A 21,504-nucleotide genomic window follows, 5' to 3' on the forward strand; every position below is an offset into this window, starting at 1 on the left:
TATATACAAAGTAGCTAACTATGATACAGAAACTCCTTCCGATGCTCCTTTTTTCTTTTCCCTTTCCAACGCCAAAATGCAAGTAAACCAAGCGCTAACACGATATATACACATAAACATCACAAAACATAAAGGCCATGAACATGACGAAACGATGGATGGACGGACAGAATACTTTATATGCCATAAATACTACAATGCTATGTGGAGATAAGAGAGAGACCGGCCCATACTTCACTTCCTGTTACTAAAAATGTTCATCCCTGGGTGGGAATTCTAGACCCCATCCTGTCGAAAATCAGGTCACCGCCTCGGGTCATGGTCTCGTCTAGGCCTGCGATGGCAGAGTCGACGATGCGCGAGGACATGCTGTCTGGCGTGAGCTCGTCGGGGTCACCGTCTCCGGTCTGGAAGGCAGTGTCGATTTTAAGACCGCGCTTCGAGCCCACCGGAGTGCTGAGGTCTGATGGCGGGGGGACGGGCACGTATGGCTTCGTCGGATGGACGAGTGGAGGTCCCTGAGTGCGTGCGTCGGTGCCCGAGAGCTCGATGCTTTCGAAGTACTATTATCCTGTCAGCGTATATAAATAGTTGAGAGGTTGTAGGGAAATACCTTTACGGTCTTGACTTTTAGTTCAAGCGTTGCGTCCTCGTCCGCGACTATGAGAGGATGCTGGTGAAGCTGGAGGGCGGAGAGAGTCCACATGTGGTTGATGCCTCCCTCGATACCCTTTTGCAGGGCCACGGCCTTGTGCACGCCCGTGACGACGATGACGACCTCGCGGGCGTCCATGATGGTCTTGATGCCGACTGTGAGTGCGGTACGAGGCACCTGGGACAGGTCATTGTCGAAGAAGCGAGAGTTGGCGAGAATGGTGTCGTAGGCCAGCGTCTTGACTCGAGTGCGAGAGCTGAGGCTGGAGCCGGGCTCGTTGAAGGCGATGTGGCCGTCTGGACCGACGCCGCCGAGGAACAGGTCTATGCCGCCTGCTTTGGCGATCTTTGCCTCGAAATTCTTACATTCCTTGGCCAGGTCTGGGGCGTTGCCGTCTAGGATGTTGATGTTTCGGGGTGGTATGTCGACGTGGGCAAAGAGATTTTTGTACATGAAGCTGTGGTAGCTCTGCGGGTGGTCCCGGGGGAGCCCGACGTATTCATCCTGTCCACCGTCACTTAGCATATGGGTTTCTATAAGTGTAGAATGGTGACCTTACCATGTTGAAGGTGACGACATGCTTGAAGGATATTTCACCGGCCTTGTACCGCTGGACCAGGATCCGGTATACAATCTCAGGGCTGCTTCCGGTGGGCAGACCAAGAACAAACGGTCTGGCAGCCGAAGGAGAGAACGCATTGATTCGGCCTGGCTAGTCGTCAGATCATGGCTTGACGGGAGCAAAGCTGAAATAAACAGGAAAGGCGTACTGATGATGTAGTCTGCAATATATTCAGACACAGCCTGGGGGTTCTTCCTGATGATCACTCTCCTGCTCTGCCGTCAGCATGTTATCATCGTCATCGGGCCACCGGTGTCCGCACTTACATGTTGGTCTGGTTGTCTGGCTGTTTTTCAAAGAAGTAGAAGACCGTCAACAGCTCTTCTCTGGTGGTTGGTAGATGAAGCCTGGGATGAGAGGATGAAGAGATGAAAGCAGCCAGCAGCGCTTCTTCATATAACCGGGCATCCTCTCTGCCTTTCCGGCCAACGCCTTCGGCTCTTCCACACTATCCTCCGGTTTGCTTTGCACTGTAACCTACAACGAGGGTAACATCATCCAGGAAGCATAATGCTACTCCGTACACATGTACATCATAGAACTCAATAGTTCCTCACGCTCATCCATCTCTATCCCTCTCTCTCTATAGGTGAGGGATCAAGGTTGCTGTCCTGTGCCTCTCCGGGCCGCTCGCCGTGGCCATGCATCGTCCTTCTTCTGCATCATCGTCATCGTCTTCGTTCTCCTTCTCATCTTCTTCATATCAAAAAGTCCAAAGTTGATAAAGTATACCGTAAGTTACAGCTAGTAACAGACGTATCGAGGTGGTATGCATAATTACGGTGTAATGTAAATACACATCTTACACTGCAACGTCGCATTTCATGTAAAAGTAAAGCACAGCAACAAACATGGAGTGTGAAGTGACTTGATGAGTATAAAGATATAAGATACGAAGTGTTGAGAAGGAGACGCTGCGTGTTAGTAAGAGCGTCTTATGTAAGGGTCTTATGTAAGTCTCTTAAGTAAGACGCCTTAATCAGCATCTTCTTACATAAGCAACCTTCTTTTTCGAGCTTTCATCCTTGGATCCTCAAGGTTGTTTTTCCTCTTCTTGCGCGCAAAAGCCTCGTTTTGCAAGAGCTGAAGCGCACGCGACGACAAGCCAGACCTTGCATGTTGGACACGCTGTGGTTCTCGGGACCTGCACTGCGACTGTGACGGCGACAAGGCCCCTCCCGGTGACAGGTCGTTCTTGAAGGTTGCGTTGGGCGCAGAGACACCACCCACCATCTCTCCCGGCTTATCCACTTCTCAGCTATACCGATCGATCGATCGCAAGCGTCGCCCGAAGGGCGGCCCCTCCGGTTCGAAAGGCGCGTACATAACATTACCGGCATAGCACAGATACGCACGCGCGCCACGAAAGCTACCTCTGCTGCTGTGATACTGGATTGCGGGTGGCCGGTGGCGTGGGGGGGAGAGAGGCACGGCATGCCCGGCCTGCCATGGCGGCCAGCGCAGAGATGTCCCCCGAGTGGGATGCAAACCTCAACAGGTTCGTCTATACCCTTGCGACTGAGCAACTTTATGCTTGTGTTTTGTTTGGCCATGCATGTGCCGTGCGGGTGGCATGGCCAGCTGTTACAGTGCTATAGCCTGGTTCAACTATAGCTTGATGGGACCCCTCCCTTTCTGCACCTGTCCTGCTCGCACCAGTTGAATATACGGTAGACAGAGGGCTGACTGAGACATCGTCATGCATGACATTGGATACAGGCAAATGGGACAGCTTTTTGTCATGGGGTTCGATGGTACCACCGTTGACCCCCAGATACGCTCTCTTATCGAAGACTACCATCTCGGAGCCATTCTATTGACAGCCAAGAACTTGAAGTGTACAATCATCCCTTGATTCCACCGTTTTTCCCCCTCTCTTCTTTTTCGTGCACGTCCTGTAGCTCATCTTTCTCAGCACATGGTCACAAAGCACTTTGCGGTGAAAAGATGGCCAGAAAACTAACTTCCGGATAGCCGCAGATGACACCGCTAAGCTCGTCCTTGAGCTCCAGACTATCGCTCGGCAGGCCGGCCATCAGTCACCTCTGCTAATTGGGCTTGACCAGGAGAACGGAGGCGTCAACAGCCTCTTCGATGATGTCTACATTCGTCAATTCCCCAGCGCCATGGGGGTCGCGGCCACGGGATCGAAGAAGCTGGCCAGGGAGGTAGCAAAGGCGACGGCGCAGGAGCTCCGTGCTGTAGGAGTAAACTGGATCCTGGGGCCGGTGCTGGATGTCCTGACGAACGGAAGAAACCAGCCATTGGGTGTCCGCAGTATTGGAGACGATCCGCAGGAAGTGGCAGCATACGGCGTCGAGTTTATGAAGGGGTATCAGGACGGGGGGGTGGCCACTTGCGGCAAACACTTCCCTTCGTACGGGAACCTGGACCTGCTGGCCTCGCAGTCAGACGTGCCGGTCATTACGGATACGCTCGAGCAGCTCCGGCTCAGCGCTCTCGTCCCCTTCCGCAGCGCAATCACTCAAGGGCTGGACTCGATGATTGTGGGCGGGTGTTCGATGATGTCTCGTGGGATGAACGTCATGCATGCCTGTCTGTCCGAAGAGGTGATTGAAGACTTGCTTCGTTCCGACCTTGGCTTTCAGGGGGTGGTCGTATCCGACTGTCTGGAGATGGAGGCGCTGAGCAGCAATATCGGCGTTGGGGGCGGGACGGTGATGGCCCTCAAGGCCGGATGCGACCTGATTTTGCTGTGCAGGTCGTTTACGGTGCAGCAGGAGGCCATCAACGGGCTGAGGCTGGGGGTCGAGAACGGAATGATAAGCAAGGAGAGGATACGGCAGTCTCTGGCGAGAGTGTCTGCCATGAAGGCCAGGCGGACCAGCTGGGAGCACGCCCTGAACCCGCCCGGCCTCAGTCTCCTGGCGAAGCTGCAGCCTTCCCACACCAGCCTGTCGACGCAGGCCTACCACAAGTCAATCACCGTGGTCAGAGACAGGGCCAACCTGCTTCCGCTCTCCAGCCTACTCGAGCCCGACGAGGAGTTGCTGCTGCTCACTCCGCTGGTCAAACCGCTGCCGGCCTCAGCAGCAGCGTCCCAGACGACGGCCTGTGGCGAACGCAGCCGGGAGTCGACGCACTCGATCGATGCCTCTTCGAACTGGGAGCGAGGCTCGAGTCCGGCCACCATCAAGAGCGGAGAGGGCGTGTTCCGCGATCTGGGCCGCTCGTTAGCCCGCCGGAGGAACGGACGGGTTCTGCACACGTCCTACAGCGCGAGCGGCCTTCGACCGATGCACGAGAACCTGATCACCCGAGCCAGCGCCGTGATCGTCGTGACGGCGGACTCGAACAGGAACCTGTACCAGCACGGCTTCACCAAGCACGTCTCGCTCCTCTGCAGCTCGCAGAACTCGAGGAACGGCGGCTACCAGCGTCCGAAGCCCGTGCTGGTGGTCGCGGTGAGCTCACCGTACGACTTTGCGACGGACCAGTCGATCGGGACGTACGTGTGCACCTACGATTTTACAGAGACGGCGCTGCAGACGCTGGTCAAGGTGCTCTACGGCGAGCTGGCGGCGACCGGACGGATGCCAGGGACGCTGGGCAAGAGCGTGCGGCGGACAAGCCAGCCACACCAGCACTGGCTGGTGGAGACGTGGAACGAGGAGCGAGACTCTGCCGCCCTGGACGCGCTGCTGGCGTCGATACGAGACGGCGACGGGCCCAACCGCGGCGAGCTGGCCGGCGTGACGGCGGACACGTTCCTGCTGAGGAACGCGGATGTGACGGAGTGCCATCTGGTGGTGAGGAACAGCAGCACGCACGCGATCAACGGCTTCTGCACGACGTACTTCTTCCAGTCGACGGGGACGGGGGTCATTGGGGCGATTCTGGTCGACCCGGCACGACGCAAGCTGGGCATCGGCAGCTCCCTCCACGCCCGCGCGATCCAGACGCTGACACAGCGGCCAGGGGTAAAGCACCTGCAGCTGGGGTCTCGACTGCCCGGGATATACCTTGGCATCCCCAGGGCGGACCCGGTCGAGCGGAGAAAGCTCCGGCGCTGGTTTGCGAGCCTGGGGTGGGAGCTGGCGCTCTCGCGGCCGATGTGCTCGCTGGTGCTGCACGACGTGCAGAGCTGGACGCAGCCGGAGGGCCTGAAGCGGTCGCTCAGCAGCTCGACGGAGGTGGAGTACGACCTGGTGTTTGGCTGGGAGTACGGGGAGGCGATCGTGGACCACGTCAAGACGAGCTCGCGCCAGGGGGTCGCGGAGACGTACAAGACAGCGCTGGCCGGACGACCGCACTGCGGCATCATACGGGCGAAACGACAGGCCGACGGGGCGATGGTGGGCAGCGTGGTGGTGTACAACGCCCTCTCGTCGCTGGCGCGGGTGGCTCCAGCCGTCAAGGACGCTCGCGTGCGAGCCGGAGGCATCTCGTCGCCCGTGATATCTCCTTCGGTCGGAGAATACGCAACGCTCGTCCAGGGCCTGATCGTGCTGGGCATCAAGGAGATCCGCAAGCAGGGCGGAGACACCGTCATCCTCGACTGCGTGAGTCTTTCTCCATCTCTTTTCTATCGCTTCTCCGTCTCTTCTCCATCTCTTCTCTATGGCTTCCTCTGGCCTCCACCTCCCCATATCTGCCTTGTCCTTCTCGTCCCCTTTCTCCATGCCGTCCGTTCAGGCCCTCTGCACATCCTTGTCCGTCGAATCAAGATGCACCAAATTACGAAAACGACCCGAGGCTATCTTGGGTCGAAGCATACCTCGATTACAGCGTACTGACCGGTTCTTCTAGGTGGATGGCGACGGCAATTTCGACAGCCTGACGACGATGGGCTTTTCTGTGCTGCACAGCTTCGAGGAGTTGACCTGTGATGCCGCCGCCTGGCTACGCTCGTAGTCTCTTCCTCTCTTCTCTCTTCCTCTCTCCTCCTCTCTCTTCTCTTTTCTTCTCTCCCTCTCTTCTCTCTCTTCTCTTTTCTTCTCTCCCTCTCTCTTCCGTTCTATCTTCTGTTATGTAGCATTACATGGAGTTGGCGGCGTTTCTCCCTTCTTTCTCCAGGTATCGCTTAGACGCCCGCCAGCAAAAGGACAATACATCATAGATAGGGAAAAAGACGGCGAGCTCCACCGCAGATGTATAACATAGTGCCAGACGAAGGCTTACAGCGACCTGCTTGTTCTAGTTAGATGCAAGCGGGGAATTCCACCGGCGCCCCTGGCTATAGTTGGCGTGCTAAGTGCTTCTAGAATTTATACATCTACGCTATATACACCATGTCTGTCTGTCTGTATGTATGTCTGTCTGTCTGTCTGTCTGTCTGTCTGTCTGTATGTATGTATGTCTGTACGTATGTATGTCTGTCTGTCTGTATGTATGTCTGTCTGTATGTATGTATGTCTGTCTGTCTGTCTGTATGTACGTCCGTATGTACGTCCATGTTTGAAGGCGAGGTTCTGGTCAAGCCTTTAACTGGCCAAGTATTTTTAGGGCGGAAGATCTTTTTAGGCTTACTTTAGATATTGAGTAAAGCGATAACTTATATTACTCGAAGAGACAAGAGAAGACCGACAGAGAAGAGCGAACTCGCTTATCCTGGCTTATAACTGCAGCATATCATCGTCTTCCCTGTCGAGGTTCGCATCTTCAGCCGCCACCACAGAAGACCAGAAGACCAGAAGACGGGACGACGAGAAGACGGGACGAGAAGACGAGAAGACGAGACAATACCAAAGACTGCCCCTCTCGACCTCCATAGAGGAGTGCGCTGCCTCGCTGCCTACGCTGCCTCGCTGCTGAGACCCCGACATGGACGGCTACGATGCGATGGCGATGCCGTACATGGGCTCGCCTCTGCCCAACATCGCCCACGGCGACTTCTTGAACCACCAGATGGCGTCCATGGAGCTGCCGCAGCCCTCGCCTTATGATCCTGACGGCTTCCCCAGGTTTGTGTTTCTCCGTTGACGGCGTGGTTGTGGGTATATTATGTGTGGCGTTATACGTGCGAGCGGTTGCTAACCTGAGCAGCGCGGACGAGATGAGCTACACGCAACCGATGTCGATGCGACGGTTCTCGAGCAACCAGTTCGAAGAGCCGTTTCCAGAGATGGCCGACATGATTCCCGCCGGCCACGGGGCCTTCGAGGCCGTGGCGCCTGATCCGCTGCAGCAGCAGCAGCAGCAGCAGCAGGAGGACGCCTCGATAGACCATGGCCACAAGCTGCTCTCCTTCTCGATGCCGGTATACAACTTTACTCTGCTCGACTACTCGCTACGACGGACCTCGCTCTCGATGACTGCGCAGCTGCACGGCATGTTCTTCCTGGCAGAGTCGCCCTGGACGACCTCGCCGACGGGAGAGCCCGGCGCGACGACGGGCGGCGGCACCCCCCTCAGCCAGCACCAGCACCAGCACCAGCACCAGCACCAGCACCAGCACCAGCAGCACAGCGGCCCTCCTCCGGTCGCGGAGCTGACCTGCTACAGACGGAACCTGTTCCAGATCACGGGCTCGATCACCCTGCCGCGGACGCTGCGGTACATCATGACCGAGCAAGGGGACCGCATACCGATCCTGGCGCAGGAGCTGACCGTCTCTGCCACCGAGTCCGTGGAAGGGAACCCGGTCAAGATCATCTCGGTGCCGTGGAAGACGCCCGCGGCCAACGCGGCCCAGGGCCAGCAGCAGCAGCAGCAGCCAGAGGACAAGACGGAAAAGGAGCCGCCTGCCATCGGGCTGGATACGATGACGGGCCAGGACACGGATTCGGACTACGCTACGTTCTCGATCGCGTGGAAGAGGCTGCAGTTCCGGATAGCGACCGCGAACAACGGGCGGCGCAAGGAGCTGCAGCAGCACTTTGTGCTCCGGCTGAAGATCATGGCTACGCTGTCGACGGGCGCGAAGATATCCATCTGCGAGACGCAGTCGGGCCCCATCATCGTCCGCGGCCGGAGCCCGAGGAACTTCCAGTCGCGAAAGGACCTGCCGCTGAGCGGGAGCGCGGCCGCCTCGCGGAAGAACACCCAGGCGGCCGCCGCGCTGGCGAGGAGCAACGCCGGCGCCTCGAAGACGGGCAAGCTGAAGGTCGAGTCCGACCGGGAACGGTCTACATACAGCAATAACCAGGACCGGTCTACGTACAGCAATAACCAGGACCGGCCTACATACAGCAATAACCAGGACCGGTCCACGTACAACGCCAACCAGGACAGGTCTACATACAACGCCAACCAGGACCGGTCTACGTTCAAGAGACGCCGTCTCAGCTCGAGCGTGGCGCCCATCGCCCTCTCGTTCGTCGACGAGGAGGGCAGCGCCGGGTCCCCCCGTTCGATAGACGTCCCTCCGCCGGCGTCCCTCTCGGAGGCAGCCCACGACGAGCCCGACCCGTCCAGGGCACGCAAGCGCCCTGCACCGCTCCACCACGCCGAAGCGGACCCCCTGGTTCCGGCCATCATAGGCGCGGGAGACGAGGCGCTGTACGAGTACTTCCCGCTCGCGCTGGACGAGTGGCAGGCCCCCGTCGACGCCGTCTACCGTCCGCACGTCGTCCACCACACCGGCTACGTCGACGACATGGCGGCCAAAAACCGGAGCAAGCGCTACTTTGCCGGGGCCAGTTGACCTCGTCTGTTATTGTGTGGCCGTCTAATGAATCGTCTGCGGCCAGCGTCCTTTCGGAGTCATCGTCTTGTTTCCTCTGTACATACGAACTACGTCTACTGCTTCATCGCTGGCTTTGTGTATATGCTGTATCACTCTTATATACTCTAAATCCGGTGTATCGCCATACAAATGCTTGGATGCCTGCCCATGTTACATCTCATCTCCATCTGCCATTTTAACCCGCAGCCATGTAACTCTTATACGTAAGACCCTATGTAATGTTGCATGCGTCTCTTTGCTGTCTCGACATCCTACATCCACCCGATGTCACCCTGCGCGGCCACCGTCAACACACACAGTAGCAGCAAATCCACCGAACACTTTTCTTCTTCCTCTCGACACTCTCCTTTTCGCTCGACGTCCGCATGGTTAATGGGAGGTGGAGAGCGGTCGACTGCAACGCCCGGCCAGCACAGCACCGTATGGTATTTATCCCGGCCTCACTGCTGTCTGTTGACTATAGTTACAGCGTTCCTCCCTTTGCTTCCTTGGACTACGAGACTGGCTATATAACTGTCGAGACGGCCGACATACCAACGATACTACGGAGACCGAATTGGCATTCTACGACATGGGAAAGACACTGGAACAGGTTGCCCTGCGGCTGCGAGAGCTCTTCGCCAGCTTCATCTCCGTCCTGCAGCGTCTGCTCAGGCTGCGGACCCGGCCGGCGCAGGCGTGCGAGAAACAGGGCTCGCTCAAGAGACGGCGGAGCAGACGCTCGCTGGATGAGTTTGCCGTCGAGATCGAGCGCGAGTTCACGGCCCATCTGACGACGCAGAGGCTGGCCTCGATGGCCGCTGCGATCCGGCTGCAGCTGGACCGGTGCGCGAAGTCGTCGCCCGTCTGCATGCTGCCGTCGTTCAACCACACCCTGCCCACGGGCACGGAGACGGGCACCTTTCTGGCCCTCGACGTGGGCGGCTCGACCTTCAGGGTCGCCCTGGTCGAGCTGTGCGGCGGCGGCGGCGACGACGACGACGACGACGACAACAACAACAACGACGGAGGGATGAAGATCGTACGCATGGCGTCGTCCGTCATCGACGAGTCCGTCAAGCTGCTGGAGGGGAGGGCGTTCTTCGCGTGGATCGCGCTCAAGGTGGACGAGATGCTGCGTGCGGGCGGCGAAGGGTTCGGCCAGGACGCTGCCGCCCCCCTGCCCATGGGGCTGTCGTGGTCGTTCCCGATCGACCAGACCTCCGTCCGCAGCGGGCTGGTGCTCAGCATGGGCAAAGGCTTCCTCTGCTCCAACGGGACGGTGGGCGAAGACCTCGGCGGGCTCATCATGGACGCGTGTCGGGAACGGCGCCTGAACGTCCGCATCGAGGCCATCGTCAACGACAGCTCTGCCACCCTGCTGTCCCGCGCCTACGTCGACCCGTCGACCCGCATGTCCCTCATCCTCGGCACGGGCACCAACGTCGCCATCCACTATCCCACCCGCGCCATCGGGCTCGAGAAGTTCGGCCGCAGGCCCGCCGAATGGTTCGCGCGGGCCAGCCATGTCATCATCAACACCGAGATGAGCATGTTTGGCGGCGGCGTGCTGCCCATGACCCGCTGGGACGACGACCTGAACCGCAGCCACATCAAGCCCGACTACCAGCCGCTCGAGTATCTCGTCACGGGCCGCTACATCGGCGAGATCGTGCGGCTGATCATCGTCGAGGCGGTGCAGACGGCGGGCCTGTTTGGCGGCGAGCTGCCGCCCTCCATGCGCTCGCCCTACTCCCTCGACACCGCGATCGTGGCCTGCATCGAGGCCGACAGCTCGCCCGCCCTCGACCGCTCGGCCGCGATGCTCCAGGGCAGCCACGAGTTCGTCGTCCCGCCCGCCACGGCCGACCTGCTCTTCCTGCAGAGGACCTGCAAGTGCGTCTCCAGACGGGGCGCCGCATACCTGGCCACCGCCATCTACAGCCTCTGGCGCCTGCGCAACGAGAGCGAGTCCCCCGTCCTGCCGTCCACGCCGGACTCGGACGGCCTCGCCAAGCCGGCGGCCGCAGAGACTGAGCTCGCCAGCCTGCCGGTCACCATCGCCTGCGACGGCACCGTCATCAACAAGTATCCCAACTTCAGAAGCACATGCCAGACATACCTGAACAGCCTCACCCTGGCCGTCGGCGGCCAGGCAGACACCGCAGACTCGGGCTCAGACACGCACTCGCCATCAGTCCCCGTAATATCCCTTGACCCAGCACCGGAGAGCGGCATCTTCGGTGCCGCCGTCGCCGTCGCCGTCGCCGTACCCGCAGCAAGCATATAGCGTCATGTCTCTTTTCTATCCCCAAGTTCACGATCCATAGCCTGTCTTGTCTTCTGTCTTGTCTTCTGTCTTGTCTTCTGTCTTGTCTTCTGTCTTGTCTTTGGCCTTATGTCTTGGGCGCTGGAGTTCTCAAACGAGCGGAGTTATCTTGTCTGTCGGCTGGGCGGGCGTTTTCCCTACTCATCATCTACTCAAATAGTAAAGCCATCCTCCGGGCCGGACGCGGATACGGGGATATGCCATGATTTTAAAAATAGTCACATCCAATGAGGACGCATGGTGGATGCTATATTTATTAATCTTCTATGTTTTATCTTCCAAGCGAACCGGTTCAAAGGTTCTGCCAGTAGTCTAATTTGATACCTCCATCGCTGTAACGAGCTTGACTGCATGTTCTCTTTAAATGTCCTAGTTCACGGCCCAGCTTGTTGGTCTGATATCGAAACGGCGAGTCCCTGTCTCGAAGGTCATTGGTTTCACCCTTTGCATCTGGGCCGAAGACGTACTCCGTTGGATTTTGGCCCTCCTTATACCGGTATGCTCCAGTCTGTCAAGCTGCCGCTATTGTTATTGCTGTTGATGGTGCTGCAGCCAGAGATATATGCTCCACAGATGCTTCAAAGTCTTCAGGCAAATCACAGGAAATCAGGGTCAACCTGATGCTATTATATTCACCAAGCAGCGGCGAGAAGTCTCCTTGATGCTCTTGAAGAATACCAACATATAGTGGTTATTGGTGTTGGAAGTAGTTGTGATATGGTAGACCACTTGGAGGCCGCTGAAGAGGAAGATGAAGATGTGTCGAATCTATAATTGAGCATCCTACTTTTCAATAGACACAAATCACAACTTTCTGATCTCAAGCACAATCTTACAAGTCCTAACCACTTCATTCCACACCCTCATCCTCCGCCTCAGAATCAGAGCTAGCCTCAAATGGCAGATACTCCTCTTCATCGCTCTCATCTTCGTCACTGTCGAGATCCAGGTCGTCTAGTGAGCTGACAACTTCTTCCAGTTCGTTTTCTGATTGGCTGCTAAACGAGTTCGACCGCATGTCCTCTTTCAGACCCTCTGGAAGTTCATGCCCTAGCTCGTCAATGAAGCCAGAGATCAGACAGTCACGCAGGTAGCTGCCGTGGCTGCCCCAGGCTCCAGTAAGCTCTGGCATCTCCGAGTCTGGGAGGTCGCTTCGAACCACGCCGGTCCTCTTGTCTTGACGGAAAAGGTATATCATTGAGCAGAGGTAGTGGAAGTACAGATACCTCGCGCGCGGCCGAAAATTGTTTGGGAAGATGAGCCTTTTCTGGTGGATGTCGGAGTATTTGTGGGGTCCATGCACGGTTGAATTCCAGAGGCCTGACCTGTCCAGGACGAGGAACTTCCACTCTCGCGGGCCGTCTGGGTGCGACTCCGCTGGGACGATGACAACCCGGTGGTCGTCAAACGTTCTCTCGAGCTCGGTAGGGAGCAGCAGGCCGTTTCTAGGGCAGTTTATCTCACCCTTGGCGTCTGGACCGAAGACGTACGCCATTGACCTTTGGCCCAGCGACAGCGGAAATATGTGGGCCGCTCTGAACATGCTTGCATGATACATCTTTCCATCGAGCACACACCAGTTATGTGGATCCTTCTTCGTTCCCGTCGTGCCTCCATATGCTTTTTTGACCTGTGATGAGAACGACGATTGATCCTGACGGCTTGTTCTCGTCTTGACATCCATCAGCAGCTCAACGTATGCGGCGCAAATAGTAGCGACAGAGCTTGGTTTTGAAGATAGTTCAAGGATTGTATTTTTTTTCTGGAATGTCTGTTGCTTCTCCCTGAGTGACCTGCGACGGAGTGCTCTGCGATCCTGCTGGTACAGGTATACGGACTTGGCCTCCTGGAATTCCGGATCTGATGGGTCTGTGGCACTTCTCTCTCTCGCGTGCCATGTTGTCTTCGCGATGGCCTCTTCCTGATCTAGCTGCAGCTGGGCAAAGTCCCAGTATCTGTCGGAGCCGTCCACTTCCTCCCTGCGCCCAGCGCGTGCTTCCTTCAGAGCTTTCCGTGCTACCTTGAGTGATGTCTTTTCCTCGTCTGTAAACTCAACGCGAGACATGCTGGCTTTCACGGGGCGATCCTAATTATCGAGGTCCACTTGGCAAATTATTAAAGAACAGGGGGGGTAGTTAAAAACATGTACTATGTGGAGAAAAAGTGGAAAAAGAAAAGAAGCTTGGAGATTTATATATCTTGTAAAGTGGGTCCAGAAGTAAGCGAGCTTTAGTTTTCTACAATATTATTGGCTAAAACGTCACATGACTTATTACTCATGCTGTTATTATATAATACATCAACCTAGTCGTCCGCTTATTAATACTAAGGTTAAATCGTAGTCATGTGACGGTACATGTTACCTACCCTCCTTACATAAGCAGCTGAGTGCTCCACGTCCAACAGGGGAAAACCCAGCAAGCAAGCAAGCCTGAAGGATACGCAGAGCCTGAGATAATGCAATGCCAGCAGTTTTGTGCATCGGTGACGACGTCCCGGACGGCAAGTCGAGTTGCTCCGTGTTGGTTTCATGTGGTTCAGCCGACAACCGAGCATTTGTGGCTTGCTCGGAGTGTCCGCGGTGGATACATGGAGTGGATGTAGAATATATATATATATATGTGTAGATCGAGACAGTGTGCCAGTCCATCATCAAGACTATATATTCTGGACTTGGAATCGAGAAAGCAAGAGAAATGCTCGCTGGTAAAGGTAACCTGCTGTCGCTGGGCTGGGTGCTGCTGGGAGGCTTCGTCCTCTACCGCCTCGCCCTCTACGTCCAGGCAGCGCTGGCTCGCCGTCGAGCTGCAAAGGAACATGGCTGCAAGGCGCCGCCAGCCTATCCCGACTTCGATCCCATCTTTGGCCTGGGGCTCGTCTTCGAGGCCGTCAAGAGCAGCAAGCACGACACCTTTCTCGAGGACATCTGGAAGCGATACCAGAAGTACGGCAACACCTTTTCCAGCAGGCTCACCGGCCTTCCGAGTCAGTATCCCCATATCTGCAGGCGTATAAAGATGTGCTGACCATCGCAGTAATAACGACGTGCGAGCCGGAGAACGTCAAGACGGTGCTGGCGGTCAAGTTCGGCGACTACGAGCTCCCTCCCAGACGCAAGGCAAGCTTCCGTGAGCTCTTTGGCAACGGCGTCTTCACCAACGATGGCAGCGACTGGGAGCACTCCAGATCGATGCTGCGGCCCAACTTCTCCCGCTCCCAGATCGCAGACCTGAACATGTTCGAGCGCCACGTCCGCGAGCTCATCGAGCTGATACCCACGGACGGCTCGACGGTCGACCTCCAGAACCTCTTCTTCGGCATGACCCTCGACTCAGCCACGGAGTTCCTCTTCGGTGAGTCTGCCAGCACCCTATCTGGCCACCGCAGCACCGCTCCCAAGGGCGACATCTTCGGCCAGTCCTTTGACTACTGCACCGGCTACATCGGTCGCCGCGTCAGGGTCGGCCTGCCCACCGCCTTCGCGAGCGGGAAGTACAAGCAGGGCGTCAGAGACGTGCATACTTTCGCAGACCATTATGTCAAGAAGGGTATCGAGCGGTATAACTCGCGTGAGAAGGGAGCGGACGGCACGGACGAGGCCGGACGGTACGTCTTTTTGGACGAACTGGTCAAGGAGACGCAGGATCCGCTTGTTTTGAGATCAGAGCTCATGAACATCCTGCTGGCCGGCCGTGATACCACTGCCAGTCTGCTCACCCTCTTCTGGAACACCGTGTCGAAACGCCAGGATGTCTGGGAGAAGCTGCAGGCCGAGATCCAGACGCTCGATGGCCGTATCCCGTCTTTTGAGGAGATCAAGGAACTAAAGTATCTCCGCTACACCATGAACGAGGGTCCGTCTTCCTCCCTTGTTTTTCCCCTTCCTCTATACAGTGCTAACAGGAGCAGTTCTCCGACTATACCCTGTGGTCCCGGGTAACGCTCGCAGTGCCATCCGTGATACCATCCTCCCTTGCGGCGGTGGACCAGACGGCCAGTCCCCCGTCTTCGTCCCCAAGGGAACTTCCGTCGTATACAGTGCCTTCTCCATGCATCGTCGTACCGACATCTACGGGCCCGATGCTCTCGAGTTCAAACCTGAGCGGTGGGAGACCCTCAGACCTGGATGGGGCTATCTCCCATTCAACGGTGGTCCCCGAATCTGTCTTGGCCGTATGTCGCTTCTCCTTCTTGTCACTGCCTCCTATGCATCTACTAACCGCGTATCAGAACAATTCGCACTTACGGAAGCATCGTATGCTACCGTCAGGCTTATGCAGAGATTCAGAACAATCGAGTCTAGAGATCCGCATCCCTGGACGGAGCTGCTCACCGTCACTTGCTCGAGCAAGTACGGTGCAAAGGTGGCCTTGAGATAGCCGGGTATATATTTCTGACGATGGCTATAAAAGATATCTGTCTATATCCCTGTTTCCGGCTGGTTATTAATGGTAATTTGTACATAGCTTTCGGGGGTTTCTTTCTCTCCTACTCTATACTTACTTTGACCCATGGAGTAATATATATCTTCATGGAATAATTAGTCCTTCTATCTTCTTCTCTTCACTGTGATAGTGTTCGCAAACTTATGCCACATTGTGCTTATATAATGATTATATAATCGGGAACTAAAAGTGGCGCAAAAAAAGACCGAAAAAGACGAAGAATCAAAGATTCAACTTGATCTTTTTCCATCTTTCGTGACAACCAGCGAGACAAGAGATATCGAACCTGTTATATACGCATCATGGACGTCGACACACCCCAGTTCAACCCTGCGAAGCGGAGAAAGTTCATGCGCCGACGTGCTGACGATACGAGGGCCGAAGACGAAGGCGAGGCGAAGGCATCAACACTGGTCGCGTCGAATACATCAACGTCGCCGGCTCAAGATGACGCAGAGACAGACGATACAGGTGTCGCTGATATAGTGCGACCTCGCAAGCTGCACAGAGCACGCAGAGGCGGCATAGAATTCTCCACGTCTCGCTCGTCGCGGAGTGAAGCTCTTGTGCCGGCTGCTGAGGCTGCGGCCGACGGTCGATTAAGCGGTATATCAGATCGGTTCGTCGGACATTCAGGCCAAAAGGTGGACGTTGACAAGCACATGTACGCAATACATTTCTGTTACTCTTCCTGTTTTTTTTTATCTTCATATAAACATTGCAGTAGTTAACAGTATAAGGATGGCGTTTATAGAAGCTGAAATGGCTAAACGTCGCCATGGGACGTTACCGTCGGAGACAACTGATCCTACCAATCCTACGGATAACGAATCACGGCGAACGGCGGAACATCCGTCTGCAGAGCTGCTGCTTACCCAGAGGCAGCCGGCGACTCTAGGCAAATTACACGAGATTGATCTTGGACCAGACTCGAAGCTCCAGAACATTGCGAGGACAGAGGCTGCGACCAGGAACCTTGCCAAGGGTGATTCCGCGCCTCCCGAAGACGAGGACATGCTTAATAAAGGCAAGCAGAGTCGCAGTGGTCGGAGGAGGCGCAATAGCGAAGATATAATGCGCGATCGGCTGGTAGAAGAAGTCCTGCGCGAAAGCAAACGTGAGTTTTTTTCCCGTTTAGTCCTGGCTTTGCACATCCCACGCTAGTTAAAAAGTAACATGGCTAATACTGCTGGGTTAAAGTCGATGTCTATGAAGAACCCCAGAGGCTGTCGATTGAAGACGATCAGGCTGCAGATGATCGAATCGCAGATCAGTTCCGTAGAGATTTCCTAGACGCCATTCACTCAAGAAGACGCGGAGCTCGTACCCGAAATACCAAAACAACCAAGACGGACGCACCACGTGGACCGAAACTTGGTGGAAGTCGTAGCGCAAGGGCAGCCATGCGAGAGCAGCAGAGCAAGGCTCAGAAGTAGCCTGTCCGATATAAATCTTCCTGGTCCACGGAGAAGAAAGGAAACGAAACAAAAGAAGAGGGAGACAAGAAGACTCAGCCCCCTTTCCCATGTACTACAACAACCCTGTACCGCGATGCCGGAGTGTACGTACATATATTCCGATGGAATCTTTATTAGAAACGGGACCCCTCGTTCCTCATTCCGGTCCTCGATTCATCAACTGGATTCCATATGTTTATCTATATTTGCTCCCTTCGAGTAGACGGCAGAAGGCGGCTTGGTTCCCTTAAATTAAACGCTATTGGGCTTATGGCATGAGGTGAAAACGGCACCACCCTTTTTTTTTTTGACAGGGCAAATCCAAGGAGAAGAAACAACTGTTCATGAACGCCGATGATCCTTTTTCAGCCTTTAACCAAGAGTCCAGGCCAGCACCGTCTTGGCTGTGGCTGTGGCTTGAGGTTTAGCTTGCCGCTTGCCTTACTATGTACAGTGGAACCAAGAGGTCCGCATCGCACAGGGGTTTACATTTCTTCCTATGTAATCCTTCATCCTTAATTTATCCCGGTCCACACTACTGCAACGACCTTTCAACATGTTTCTCCAACGAACTCGACGTCTTTGTGAGTGGTTATTCCTGCAAGATGGTACCTGAATTAAAGGCATGTTCAACCCGATGGAAGCATCACAGATTATGTACCCTGATCCATACCGCTAGCAGCGATGTGTTGGTGCCTCTGTGGATACGTGGCGGATGCATGACTGAAGGCCGGCGCGAAAGTGTCTCCTTGGGGGCTCCATAATTACGCCCTCAATGTCTTGGTCAAGCAGCGAAAGGAGAGTGTCGACGGCCTTTGACTGGCTGCTCCTTTGCACTGGCCCGCTTACTCTCCCCTCCAGAGAAACTACACTCGCCATCCACTACTTCTCCAATCATCGTCTTTCTCCTTCTACACCCCCAGGACCAGTGCAATGGCATTTTGAAACAATGCCATATCACATTCATTTCTTACGGGAAAAATAAAAATAAAATCAAACTTCTCCGTTCATTGTTAACCTTCTTTTTTTGCGTATATACCGAATTCTTCTGACAGTTCTTGATATTCAACCGTTTTTTGTTGATATTTTTTTTTTCCATTCTTTCTATATGGACAGTCGGCCAATCGCTTAGCCCCTGAGGAAGACCATCTTGTGTCTGAACGGGCCTCGCTTTACCGTCTTTCTTATTTGTTTATCTACTCAATGTTCCCAGCGCACTAGAATAGCATCGGCATTGCTCTTTTTGACCGTCTTTTGCATCATACTATGCGGGTTGACCCTGCTAGTCTTCCAGTCCTTTAGCCAGCGCTTCCTATCGTTCTGTTTCTTTTCAACCTCACGTCTCCTTCGTTTATCAGTCTCGGAACTCACATCTGCGTCCTTCAACTCTCGGCCAACCCCCCCTCTACCGAAAGTGGCCTGCCAGGGCTGGTCACTATCACACCTCCTTTTGGCCACACCTCCAGCTTTGACTCGCATTCCATCAGCATGAAGTCCATATCCCTAACCACGGTTGCGTGGACGTTCCTATCTCTAAACGCCGGATACACATTTGCCGCGGATATACTCAAAAACAACGGATTTTCCACTTGTCTTGATAACAGTGATATCAAGGTCCAGCGGTTAGATTTTGTACTTGACCGCGCTGCCAAAACCATCACATATGACATCTTAGGGACAAACGGCAAAACACAGAATGTCACTGTAGACATTACCATCGATGCATATGGGCAGATATTCAAACAGCACCTTGATCCTTGCCAGGGTGACACTTTCGTAGCGGAGCTCTGTCCCGGTATGTTCATGCTGTAATCACCCAAAGTAGGTTGGATAATCCAAGGATACTGACGGTTCATATAGTACCTGCCGGTAGTTTTGGCGCCAAAGGCCAGCAAACGATCTCCGACAAGTTTGGAGACAAGATTCCGACCATTGCCTTTAATGTGCCAGACTTGGAAGCGCAGGCTACTGTGAAACTAACTGGAAAAGACGGCGGTAACGAGCTCACATGTGTTCAATCGACTGTTGGAAATGGAAAAACCCTAAACTCCCCCACGGTATCGTATGTGGCTGTGGGCATTTCTGGTGCTGCCCTGGCCGTCTCTGGTATCGGTGCTGCCGGCGCTATTGCTCACCCAGGCGCTCCTGGCGCAAGTCCATCATTCGGCCAGGTTATAGGTGTCTTTCAGGCTTTTGCGTTGAACGGGATGCTCAGCGTAGAATATCCTGCTGCGTACAAAAGCTTTACCAAGAACTTCGGCTTCAGTTTGGGCCTTATTCCCTGGACTCAGCTGCAGGAATCCATCGACAGTTTCCGCAACCATACAGGCGGAAACCTCACCGAAAACAGTGTTAGTTATCTCCGAAGTGCAACCCAAATGCAAAACAATGCCACCAATACCACTGAAAAACGCTCAATCAGTCTCGTATCCCGCCATGTTCAGCTTCTTGCCCGTGATTTTCAAGAGGAAGTCAACAATCAAGTCAGCGGAATCAAGAAGAGTGTTGAGGAACTCTCCATCCCAGCAGCCAATACGTTTATGACAGTCCTGTTGATCTTTGCCATTGTCATCGCTGCCATCGCTGCGGGCATTTTGCTGGGAAAAGTCATCCTGGAACTCTGGGCACTCTACTCCACGTTTCCGGAACGTTTGTCAAACTTCCGAAAACATTACTGGGGTTTCCTTGCGCGAACAATCACCAACTTGATTCTTCTTCTTTACGGGGTTTGGACTCTCTACTGCATCTTCCAGTTCACGCGTGGTGATTCATGGGCAGCGAAAGCCCTTGCAGCAACAACACTTACCCTCTTCACAGGTGTTCTTGGATACTTCACTTTCCGCATCTGGTCCCTTGCCCGGCGTCTTAAGAAGACCGAGGGAACTGCTTCGGCTCTGTATGAAGACAAGGAAGCTTGGCGCAAGTACAGCCTCTTTTACGACCATTACAAGAAGGATTACTGGTGGATCTTTGTGCCTGTTATCGTCTACCTTTTTGTTCGTGGCTGTGTGATTGCTGGCGGAGATGGACATGGCCTCGTACAGTCTGCTGGTCAGTTCATTGTCGAGGCTCTCATGCTTATTCTCTTGCTGTGGACTAGACCATTCGAGACAAAGTCTGGTCAATGGATCAACATCTCAATTCAGGTTGTCCGAGTGTTGTCCATTGGATGCATCATAGTCTTCGTCGACGAGTTCGGCATCTCAAAGACAACCAAGACCGTGACTGGTGTTGCACTTGTTGCAGTCCAGACAACTCTTGCCGTCGTCCTAGGCATCCTTATAGTTGTCAATGGCGTAATGGCTCTGTTTGGCAAAAACCCACACCAGGAGCGTCATAAGGAGAAGCGTAAGCATATCCTTTTCCTTACACTTTACCGTCACCCCTTGTTTTCATGGCTAACATGTATTTCATATAGAAAACATCGACAGAGATCTAGATAACCTTACCCCGTTGGATCCCCGGGATTCAATCCTGCTCAGATCCAAAGGCCATGGATATGCACACGACGAAGAAGCTGGCAAGCTAAACTATGTCTCTCGATACGAGTCTTACCACGATGCACCGCCATCAAAACCAAAGCATGGCTACAGTGAGAGTACAGACCGGCTGGTTCAACATCGTGGCGTAAGCCCCGAAAGGCCTCGAAGCGCCGGAAGCGATGTATCATTTACGAACCACCCACACCAACAGAATCAGTCCTTGTTGCATTAAGGCGTCATACATATTTTGAATATTTTCTTACTTTCATGCACACTTGCATAACACGCTCTCTTAAAATTTCACATCTTGCATAGCATTACCTTCTGACCTCCAACCAAGCCTACCCCTGATTCACCCTCACGCGCACATACATACACTCGTTCTCATATACCACTCCTTAGCAATCAAATCTATTCTACCATTCCGCGTACATAAAACCTATCCATGCCGCATAACTTTTCTCTTTTGTCTAGCCTGCATTTGTGTCCTGTCATCCCCTTATCGAGTCTTCTTTCACTCATTGGATTTCTTGCTGTTTTTTCTCCCTCACATCTTCTATTTCCATACGGTGTGATTTGTAGAGGCCATGGTGTTTCTTTTCTACTTGTAGACAACAACGACTGTATATTTGATTCTACTTGCATATTTCATTGTTTTAGATGTAGAAGGCTGAGTCTGAATGTCCATAGTAACCTGTCATCGCGGTAAATATATATGTATTCACTTGCCATCTTACATGCAGTCTGGTAGCTTAATTCAGCAATATATCAAGAAATCACATCCTGTACGGAGTATATATGAAAAAAGGCTGGATATTAGCTGTACACTCGGGGTAAGATATAATAAAATCAAAGTCACAGCACTCGATGTGTTTTATTCTGTTCCA

The 21,504-nt window shown here is 54.3% G+C and overlaps 8 protein-coding genes across 8 annotated transcripts; 6 read left to right on the forward strand and 2 right to left on the reverse strand.

Annotated features, from left to right (window-relative positions):
- Window positions 1-257: 257 nt before the first annotated feature.
- Window positions 258-1,772, reverse strand: MCYG_04599 (glucosamine-6-phosphate deaminase; the record flags this gene model as incomplete). Its single annotated transcript, XM_002846816.1, has 6 exons — window positions 258-563; window positions 614-1,123; window positions 1,215-1,367; window positions 1,413-1,437; window positions 1,544-1,624; window positions 1,759-1,772. 6 exons carry the CDS (start codon window positions 1,770-1,772, stop codon window positions 258-260), a joined length of 1,089 nt encoding a protein of 362 aa, XP_002846862.1.
- Window positions 1,773-2,725: 953 nt separating this feature from the next.
- Window positions 2,726-6,034, forward strand: MCYG_04600 (glycosyl hyrolase; the record flags this gene model as incomplete). The annotated part of the gene is made up of 3 exons (XM_002846817.1): window positions 2,726-2,775; window positions 2,997-3,115; window positions 3,252-6,034. 3 exons carry the CDS (start codon window positions 2,726-2,728, stop codon window positions 6,032-6,034), a joined length of 2,952 nt encoding a protein of 983 aa, XP_002846863.1.
- A 1,027-nt stretch (window positions 6,035-7,061) lies between these two features.
- MCYG_04601 (transcriptional regulator PacG/VIB-1) lies at window positions 7,062-8,883 on the forward strand (the record flags this gene model as incomplete). Its single annotated transcript, XM_002846818.1, has 2 exons — window positions 7,062-7,201; window positions 7,284-8,883. 2 exons carry the CDS (start codon window positions 7,062-7,064, stop codon window positions 8,881-8,883), a joined length of 1,740 nt encoding a protein of 579 aa, XP_002846864.1.
- A 613-nt stretch (window positions 8,884-9,496) lies between these two features.
- MCYG_04602 (hexokinase-1) lies at window positions 9,497-11,194 on the forward strand (the record flags this gene model as incomplete). The annotated part of the gene is made up of 1 exon (XM_002846819.1): window positions 9,497-11,194. One exon carries the CDS (start codon window positions 9,497-9,499, stop codon window positions 11,192-11,194), a length of 1,698 nt encoding a protein of 565 aa, XP_002846865.1.
- Window positions 11,195-12,083: 889 nt separating this feature from the next.
- Window positions 12,084-13,298, reverse strand: MCYG_04603 (conserved hypothetical protein; the record flags this gene model as incomplete). The annotated part of the gene is made up of 1 exon (XM_002846820.1): window positions 12,084-13,298. The coding sequence occupies one exon, from the start codon at window positions 13,296-13,298 to the stop codon at window positions 12,084-12,086; it is 1,215 nt and encodes a 404-aa protein (XP_002846866.1).
- Window positions 13,299-13,929: 631 nt separating this feature from the next.
- MCYG_04604 (n-alkane inducible cytochrome P-450) lies at window positions 13,930-15,612 on the forward strand (the record flags this gene model as incomplete). The annotated part of the gene is made up of 5 exons (XM_002846821.1): window positions 13,930-14,177; window positions 14,269-14,361; window positions 14,402-15,087; window positions 15,137-15,406; window positions 15,464-15,612. 5 exons carry the CDS (start codon window positions 13,930-13,932, stop codon window positions 15,610-15,612), a joined length of 1,446 nt encoding a protein of 481 aa, XP_002846867.1.
- A 368-nt stretch (window positions 15,613-15,980) lies between these two features.
- Window positions 15,981-17,114, forward strand: MCYG_04605 (conserved hypothetical protein; the record flags this gene model as incomplete). Its single annotated transcript, XM_002846822.1, has 3 exons — window positions 15,981-16,342; window positions 16,413-16,795; window positions 16,879-17,114. 3 exons carry the CDS (start codon window positions 15,981-15,983, stop codon window positions 17,112-17,114), a joined length of 981 nt encoding a protein of 326 aa, XP_002846868.1.
- A 1,509-nt stretch (window positions 17,115-18,623) lies between these two features.
- MCYG_04606 (DUF907 domain-containing protein) lies at window positions 18,624-20,849 on the forward strand (the record flags this gene model as incomplete). Its single annotated transcript, XM_002846823.1, has 3 exons — window positions 18,624-18,930; window positions 18,996-20,483; window positions 20,554-20,849. 3 exons carry the CDS (start codon window positions 18,624-18,626, stop codon window positions 20,847-20,849), a joined length of 2,091 nt encoding a protein of 696 aa, XP_002846869.1.
- Window positions 20,850-21,504: the final 655 nt, after the last annotated feature.

Source organism: Microsporum canis, genomic scaffold (assembly GCF_000151145.1).
Source record: "Microsporum canis CBS 113480 supercont1.4 genomic scaffold, whole genome shotgun sequence".
Taxonomy (NCBI): Eukaryota; Fungi; Ascomycota; class Eurotiomycetes; order Onygenales; family Arthrodermataceae; genus Microsporum; species Microsporum canis.